This window comes from Rhipicephalus microplus, chromosome 3 (genome assembly GCF_043290135.1).
Source record: "Rhipicephalus microplus isolate Deutch F79 chromosome 3, USDA_Rmic, whole genome shotgun sequence".
NCBI classification, from domain to species: Eukaryota; Metazoa; Arthropoda; class Arachnida; order Ixodida; family Ixodidae; genus Rhipicephalus; species Rhipicephalus microplus.
This window is the reverse complement of record NC_134702.1, coordinates 21,030,271-21,039,778: the sequence shown is the minus strand read 5'-3', so window position 1 is coordinate 21,039,778 and position 9,508 is coordinate 21,030,271. Positions and strand designations below refer to the sequence as shown.

Here is a 9,508-nt window from a genome sequence, read left to right as displayed (position 1 = left end):
AACCCCCTCGCGCATTGTTGGAAAGGAGAAAAAGGGGGAGGGGGATTTACACAGGGAATATATGGTGGTAAGGATGGTACGTGCTCGTTTAGCGAAATTATAATTAGTTGTTCCCATGAACATTCTCGGTATTGCGCTGTTCTATTTTTTTTCTTTCATTTTTATCGTTGATCTGAACGTGACAGAAGGGTGCCACGTCTTGATAAGCTGGCTGACCGAAAAAAAAAGAAAAAAAAGGTGTGCGTTGTCCAGTAAGTTTGTGGCTGAGATTGCATAAACGCTTGATCTTAAAGAGAAGAGAAAAAAAAATTGAGAGTCGTAACTATAGTAGTATAGTATATAGTTGGGCACATACGTATTGCAAAAAGCAAAGGAAGGTTCATTGATGTCCATGTATTGAGTACACGCGCCCGCACAGGCACACACATACGCACACGCATTTATTTCTCGTGTCCTTGATGTTGTTGTTGGGAAAGTGAATAACGACAGATGTTCCGCAGCACTGATTCGGTCGCAACTTCGGCAGGGCATTCAGATCTTGAAGCCTGCTGCTGCTGCTGCTGCTACTACTACTACTACTACTACTACTACTACTACTACTATACTACTACTACTACTATGGTAATAATAATACAATGATGATGATAGTACGCGTTTTCACGGACTGTTCAGACTGCCGCATGCATGCTAACTCTCCCACTTGGCTTACTTTCAGTAGACCGTAAGCCACATGGGACAGTTCGCAACCTTCCACAAGAGCTGTAACGCAAATTTCATGCCATGTTTAGTAGGAGCTTGTTATAGTAACAATAATAATAATAAAAGAAACACACGTTGTCAGTCTGCAGAGAGAGATACAAGAAAGGCAAAGTTGAGGTCCACCGCCTGGTATGCTACCCCACACCGGCAATGAGGGAGTGGGGAAGGGTGGTCGCTGCAACCACAAAGATGTGGTTATAAGAGGGAAAAAAAGAGAAAAGTGAGCCCCGTAACTGTCTGCATCAGGGTGCGACACCTCAACACTAGCTCACAGGGGATGTGGGTGAGGAGGGATTAAAAGGATAGAAGTAAAGGTATAGAGAAAGAGAGATGCGCTAAGCCAGCGAGCTGCAACCACAGACGCCATAGATAGATAGGTGCTTCCAACTTCTTTTTCACTTGTAGAGAGACACCTATCGGAGGATCGACGCTGCAGCGGCGCGTGCGGAGCTCGCTTGCGCCACCTCCAGTAGTAAGCCATGGCCCCAACTTGTTAATGGCCGCCGGCAAGTCGTTCGGCGTGCTCCTATACACTATCGTAATATGCCCGCCGCTGTGGCATGGTCTGCCGTGGCTCAGGCGGCCCCTTCGCATGTCGCAACTGGAACCATTAACGCGTGTGCAGTCGGCTCCGCCTTGAATTGCTCGTTGTTTCCCTTGCTTTGCTTTACTTACTCGTCGCTTATAGCTTCTTCTGTCCGTGGATGGCACGGCCGATAAAGACGCGTCGTCCCTGCCGTGCATCTTGGCTAAGGTCCCTAGATGAAACAAGGTAGCGACACTCATTGTTCTCGAGCCGTCCTCCTCACTCTCTCGATTACTCCTCTTTTTCTCTGCCATCCGCGTCTGTAATTGGTGCATTACTTGCACGTGATCTTGCAAATGGCTGGTGGTGCTATTTATTATTATGAAAAAGGTTCAAAACGAGTACGCATGCGCATATGGCTCCAGCCGGATTCTCGCCGTGACCAAAGACAAAATCGTAGCCAGAACATAAACTGAAGAGGAGGAGGGTTTCGGTGTGCGCTAAGTCGACCAAGATTGTTTCGCCATGCTCGTTCAATGCAACATCTGCGTTTTTCAGCAATGCTGCGTTGCCGTAAACAACAGAAAATGGTTTCGCTCTCTTCAACTTACCTCGTGCTTTCCGAGATGAAGCGCACCACGAAGTGCAACTATGAACCATTTCACGCGAATGCTTTCGTGAAACTCCGTCAACGTATGTCGACGCGGATCTGCGAAGCGAGTTCACTTGTCGGTTTTTATTGAAACGCCAGGCGCGTGTCTAATCCGTGTCTAGTGCATGCCAGTTGGTACAAATACATGTGGGTATGCACGTATACAGAACAGCTGTAGGTTGTAATCAACGCACCTTCAGAAACATTTCACTCTTGACCAGTTCCCGCTTGAGCCGAAACGCGCTGCTTCGAGACACCTCACCAGTAGAACTCTCACTTTTCAGGAAGTTCCCAGCACCGCATCAGAATCACTTGGCATCACGATTGTCCAAATGGGCACATTTTAAAAAAAAAAAACGTCATCGCAGTGCTGCTGGACGAGTGTTCGTATCAGTCTGGTCGTAGTTTTTTTTTTCTTGCGTGTGCACAAGCCGGTTGTAATCAATCGTCACAACGTCACGCCCTGTGGCCACTTACAGGATCCAGCAAGAAGCACGTTCACTGTGTCACAGCACGAACAAAACACAATCGGAGAAGTGGACTAGTTAGAACTGGACGAAATACCGCGTCCGTGGAACTAAAATGTACTACGCGAGACGCCATGGCTAGTGGTGTAAAGTATAGAACTGCCCAACGTTGCCGGTTGAGTAACGCACATCCCGCTTGCTCTTGTGTTGTGCCGTTTATGCTCATAAAGGTAACTGTTTATTCTACGTCTTATTTCGTTCCATTTTGTTTCATTTACATCTATTCACCGTAGCAACAGAACCCAAACATTCGCTTTTGGATGAAAGCTTTAAACTTTCTAGGGGGTGCTTCAGGCAAATAAGCGAGAGACGATTTGAGAAACGATTGAGAGAAATGGGGGAAGAGCGTTGGGCTAGGAAGGTTTTCAGCTACTTGTACATGAAGAATGTCGATACAAAATGGAGAAAGCGAACCAGGAAGTTGACTGGTAAATACTTAGAAAACAGCAGGTGGCCAAACCAAAAAGAACTATCGGTTAAGAAGAAAGTGAAGGAAACGGAGACTGACATGTGGAGAATGGGCATGATTAAGAAGTCCGCACTAGAGATCTATCGAACTTTTAAGCAGGAAATTGCCAAGGAAAGGATCTATGATAATACACGGGGTAGTTCTCTACTGTTTGAGGCCAGGACGGGAGTACTGCGAACCAAGACATATCGGGCCAAATGCGAAGGGGTAGACACAGTATGCAGTGCGTGTGGAGAGGAAGAAGAAACTGCCGAACACTTGATAATGTTCTGTAAAGGGCTTCACCCTATAGTTCAGGATGATGGCGCAGAGTTTTTCAAAGCACTGGGGTTTAGGGACCGGGAGGGCAAATAAACTTTAAGCGGGTAGACTTAACCAGAAGGAGGTTATCTGATTGGTGGCTAAAGTCAAGACACGAGTGAAAATTAAACTCTTCACTGCAAAGTACGAATCCTCAAACTCACTTTTTAAGGGAAAAAAAAATAAATATAGTTTTTGGTTCATTAGGTGTTACGGCTTGGAGGCGCTAGCCACCGCCCGATCTAAAGGGTACAGCCATATCCATCCATCCATCCATCCATCGAGGAAGAAAAGGGAGGGTGTCGCTACCTTGAAAACTTGTTTCATCTAGGGACCTTAATCTTGGCAGGACAGAGGCGCCTCTCGTAGTAAAACGGGGATCGAGGAGGGCGCTGTGCGACCCCTCGTTTGTCGCGGCGAGCGCGACGCAGCCCTGAATGAAGTGCCCTCTGTGTGCGGCCGGGTCGTCGTGAAACTGGTTTGCTCGCGCTCTCATTTAGGGGCGAAGCTCCTTTAAGCCGTGGGTCGTGCGTCCTCGATGTGTGTAGTTGTAGGTAGCCACTCCTCGTCTTGTTCTCGGAATGCCCGCTAGATGGCGGTACTTGCATATGATGAATATATGATGGAAAGATGCGAGATGGCGGTACTTGAAGTGTTCACTAGAATGGCAGACGGATGGACATACATACATACATACGTACGTACATACATACATACATACATACATACATACATACATACATACATACATACATACATACATACATACATACATGCACACACACACACACACACACACACACACACACACACACACACACACACACACACACACACACATACGGACGTATGGATGGATGGACGATTAATGGTTTACCGATAAAACCCTCCAAAGCTTCGCCCCACTCATCATCATCCACTCCGTGGATATGCTGTGTTTTTTTCCAACCGCCTAGTCGATCTAATAGCTCAGTGTGCGTATGAGTGTGCAATATATATATTGCAATGAGCAAGTTCACGTATAAACGCTTGTTATTATTGAAGAAGCCTTAGCCGCTACAAGCTGGTTCATATATATATATATATATATATATATATATATATATATATATATATATATATATATAGTACACACAGAGTGATTTAAAAAGAGAGAAACGGCAGGCCTAGTGCATATTACTCCCAGTATGCTGTAGTAGCCACTCGTAATTTTTTCGTTGATGACTGTAAGTTAGTTTGTCAGAATTATATTTGTAACTCCAAATTTACTCGCCTAATTATGAAAATGTCAATGAGGTAGATATGCGCACGTTGAAGTGACATCTGACTGCGCTACCTTGAACAACGTACTGATTGCATGCTCGTTTTTTTTTATTGTTGATAAAGGCCCGCGAATTATGAAGTGCGAAACGCCGCTTGATGGCTGCGCGCATTAGCGCGCGTCAGAAAGGCAGCGCCCTCAAACAGGCTCACTTTGAGGTATACAGTATCAATGTAAGATATCTAGAGAGGAACAAAGATACGGATCGCGCTATCGCCGCTTTCCGTCTGAAGAAACGCCTCGCTTTGATACCATACAGCCAGGCTGTAATCAGAACAGGTCGCCGACCGCGTTATCAATGAGAACGGTTGGTTGTGATACATGGATGCTGATAGTATAATCAAGCAGAAGGAATTTCTGCACAATTGCGACACATGTTGTTGGCGTTCGACCCTTGTCAATGTGCCAAACGCTGTATCTGGCAACGCGAAAAGAGGTAAAGCGGTTGCTTGCAGTAAGCTTATTTCAGGGTGCTGCTTTTTTTTTTTCTGCGGGTGGAAGCGCAATCGCGTGTCATTTTTCATATTTCGCGGGCTTCTTTAATTAACAGGAAAAAATGAGCGCGCAATCACTACCATGTTAGAACTGCCACACACAGATGTCGCACATGTACCTGACGGACTGTTTGAAAATTGGGTCAGTACTTTAGGAGTTACAAGTATATTTATGACCAATTAAACAATTGTCATTAACGAAAATATTAGTACTGGACACTACAGTATACTGGGAACAATATTCACTATGTTTGGCTCGCCTAACGCCATTCCTCTTTTTTTTTTCTTTATTTGTGCTGCGTGATAACTGCGGCACCCTGTATATATTCGCACGAGCCTGGTGTCTCGTGCAAATCCTCGGTCCCATTATGCATGGTTATATGTCTGTACTTAATGATATTTGAGCAAGGCCATGGTGTTGTGAAATAATTAGCTGAGAAAGCCCAAGAACAGAAGTTAAATTACAGGACTAGACGCCCGACTTACAGGCAGAATGGACGCTAGACATTCATGTTTATAGCGCCTGCCATGGTCTTATTGGTGCTCCCTCTATGTCAGTATTCCCTCTGCCCTGATCGATAAAGAAATCGGTTTGCGAAGTTTTGATCAATTTTATTGTCAGCAATGTGGGACCTGCGTCGTAACACTTTAGAAAAGTTTGGCTTCACGTGCGCGAATACACAGAGGGAGCACCAATAAGATCATGGCAGCTGCTATAGACATGAATGTCTAGCGTCCGTTCTGCCTGTAAGTCGGGCGTCTAGTCCTGTAATTTCCCTTCTATACTCTTTGAAGGAAAAAAAAAAAACTTCCTGTAAACACGATTTGCAAGTTGAGTGGCTGTCCTAGCTGTAAATTCCTTTCTGTTATTGCTCATTTTCTTTTCATACATTTTCAATATGTTGCATGAACTGGCCCGTCCACCATCTTGCGACATTATTGCGGGCGTATGTGCATCAATTGCTTCCTTCTCACGTAACGTGCGTGTCGGCGTAGTTAACATGTTCACTTACCCCAACGTACCTCCTTTTTTTTTCTTTCTTCTTCTCTCCTGCGCAGACTCGAAGAAGGCTCCCCAGGCTAACATGCCACCTAACGGTGGGGTTATGGGCGGCCCGCCCCAACAGGGTGGCGTAGCGCCTCCAGGTGGCGCCGCGGGCGGTGGTGGACCCGGTGGCGTAGTGCCCACGGGTGCCGGCGGCGCTGGGGCCGGTGGCCAAGCCCCCACAGATCCCATGATGGCACTGCGTTCCATGGCCACTCAAGGCGGGGCTACTGCCGGCGGCGGGGGGCCTCCCGTACAGGCGGCACCGGGACAGCTCATGGACGGCTCCCAGCAATCCCAGGGTGGACCGGGTCTCAACCCACTCGCCATGCAGCAGCCACGCTGTGAGTTGCATTTGGGAAGGAACGGATGTATCGATCAGTAGACAGATCAGTAAAATGGTGATGACCATTGTTTTGTCACATGATTGATGGTCATAATCATCATTATTATTGCAGTAGGCTTTACAATGAAGTTGTCTCATTACCCTGTGCAGCCATTATCGTAGTGGTAGTTGTAGTAGTAGTCCGTTGGTTGGTTGGTAACAACTTTATTGGAAGTCCGGCAGAGCTTTCGACGACCGGGCCTTAGGTGTCCCGCGTGGGAACGTCAAGACGTTGCCTGACCGCCGCCTCGCGGGCCTTCTGGAAGGCCCAGAGTTGGTCACCAAGGCTGGGGCTGCACAGGGCAGCGGCCCAGCGCAGCAGAAGGGTTCCAGATTTAGTACCATCATAGAATAGATCATAGTAGAATAGATAGTTTTTTGGGGCGTAGAGGGGGGGGGGGGGGGTGTCTCAACAAACCTTTATGTATGTTTATGCATGCGTCTCTACGTGGGCGGGGGAGGGGGTTTAACTCTTTCATCTCCATCCAGCAATGCCAATAATAGTACTAGTAACTAAAGTCTTTAAATTTATAGACTTTATTATTATTATTATTATTATTATCATTATCAGTAGTAGTAGTAGTAGTTGTAGTAGTAGTAGTAGTAGTAGTAGTAGTAGTAGTAGTAGTAGTAGTAGTAGTAGTAGTAGTAGCAGTAGTAGTAATCACGCAGGTCACTTGACCAGGTGGGGGTGAAGGAAGGGAAATAAGTATGGTGGTAATAGTGATGCTGGAAATGACGCTTTTCTTCAAATAAGGGAAAAAGTACGATGATGATGACTTTTCGTACAGAAACTCATCATTATCATTGTAATAGCTTCGCTGTTCTACAGTGTCCATGGTGAAGAACTAGCTGATTTTTTTTTTAGTAAATACGATCACATTCTCGTACAGCTTTGTTCTATAAGACATTCTTTCATATCCCCGTCTCCAGGTCGTGTACATGTAAATCACTGTAATAGCTAGGAGATGGTATGGTTTATTGAAAAAGGACATGACTGTTGCCATCTTTTCAGAGCGGAAAAGTATGTGAAAGTTAGTCCATATTCTTGCACTTAGCAAGCAGTAGTTGCGTAGAACTGCCTGTTGCAACTCGAGACTCTAACTCGGCGCTCGTCACCTAGTGGCCGCACCTGCAAGTGGCGCTACAGGCAACCTTGAAAGGGGATACGTTACCACGTTGCACGCGTTGTGTAGCAGCCTCACAGTTCCTCTATTTTCGCCATTCCACATGTGCAAGCCCGAAAAGAAAAAAAAAAAGCGATTTCTAAAGACCATTGCACTGTGCCGCAATGCGTGGCATCGTGGTGGAAAGGTGGCAACATATCATTCTATCGCTTCCCGAAGGATGAAGACGACGCGTGACGAAGAAAGGCACAAATCAGAATTTAACGCATTAAAAGGAAAGTGATGGACACTACGGTAGTTTGTTCTAAACACTTTGCTCATCACGACGTAATTCTCTTGGGTGGTTACACCATTATTTAGCGTATGTGCTTTCTTATCACTTTTCGGCCTTCTCTAAGTGTGGAGTATAGTTTTGTTTATATAAGCAAGTGGTTTAGGAAGTTTGTTGCGTTATGTGTGTGACTATTTTTTGCATATTAGGTTTTCTGCGCTAGTCATAGTGCTACCCATGTTCAAATTAAGCTGCTGTAGTCCTTCCCCCCGAATATTTTTGATTTCACATGTGTGTACACGCACACAAATGCACACATGAAGGTCGCATGTACGTAGCATGTGTGTATGTTTGTGTGTATATAATGTCCGTGCATTTGTAGCGTGTGTAGTGTGTGTGCATATATATATGCTTTGAATATCAACTACTGCCAACATGAACAAGTGATTGTTCGGAAGCACACTACCTTATCCATTAAAAACCTAAGAACATGAATCGGTGAACGAAAAGAAAGGAGCACTCCAATTAAAATTGGAACTGCGATTTGCCTTATCTCAAGATACACTGGCCAAAGCACAGCTGTGTTCTGTAATCAAGTGAGCAGCATACATATTGAGCTTTTGACGGCAAAAGAGAATGCAATGACATACATGCAATCGGCAGCACGAGCCACAGTGTAGTTACCTTGAAAAATGTTAAGGTCTTGCTTGTAGCAATGTAGCAATGCAGCGCGAAAGTGCTAGCACCGTTTCGAGAAGCCCGCTGCACATGAGCAATGGCCTACTTCAACCTCGGTCTTGCTAGATATGCTAGATATGTTCTTCAACTTAAAGTAAACTTGATGTGGTCTGCCGAAGAGGCTCGATGTTTGAGTGCACAGCGCAACTATTTCCTTCGTTTCGCCTGTGAAATCCATGTCGATGAGAATGAGGTGGTCTGCGGCCACCTCTTTTTCGCATCCGACGAAGCGACGTGATAGGACACCTCAATTAAGAAAGTTCAGCACAGCGCCAAGTGAAAGTGCCGCGTTGATCCTGTTAAGAGCAGCCATATCTGTTTTTTTTTTATTCAGTGTTGCCAGCACACGGATTGTTGCGAATGAATACAAACTACAAGACCATCACATCCACCCTTGTCTCCAATTCTCTTCTTTGTACTTTTGTTATGTATGATCCCGACATGGGCTGACAAGTAGCTCGGTTATGTTATTGTATGCTATGCTTGGGTAAATTGTGCCGGGTACTGTATTTACGCGATTGTGAGCAGACTCGAATTCAGGTCGACCTCTAAAATAACAGGACCCCCCTCTCCTCCCAGAACAAGCAAGCAAAAAAAATGTGCGAGGGGACGTCATAAAGGAAGTTTATCTACCTGGTCACTTGACCTACCATCCGTGCCCTCTCGTCATCGTCAATCCAGCCTTCGTGAACTTCCATGTACAACCACTGATCGCCTTGAAATGCGTCATCAGCATTCCCATTTCTAACGCAAATGCACGAGCTTCTTTTGTCACAATTTCGCATTCCACCTAGATAAATTTATTATTGTGTGAAAGGGGATTCACAGCAGTGCTTCTTAACATATATGCAGGGAAGCTAGCTTGCGGCAATATGCGGGGATCATATGGACATA

The 9,508-nt window shown here is 45.6% G+C and overlaps 1 protein-coding gene across 2 annotated transcripts in view; it reads left to right on the top strand.

The window, feature by feature from the left end:
• LOC119180868 (mediator of RNA polymerase II transcription subunit 15) overlaps positions 1–9,508 on the top strand; it is a 182,809-nt gene that overhangs the window by 154,053 nt on the left and 19,248 nt on the right. For both annotated transcript variants that reach the window (XM_037432013.2, XM_075889043.1), the window contains one exon: positions 6,108–6,437. In XM_037432013.2, the coding sequence (XP_037287910.1) occupies positions 6,108–6,437 (330 nt within the window). The remainder of the gene's footprint in view (positions 1–6,107; positions 6,438–9,508) is intronic.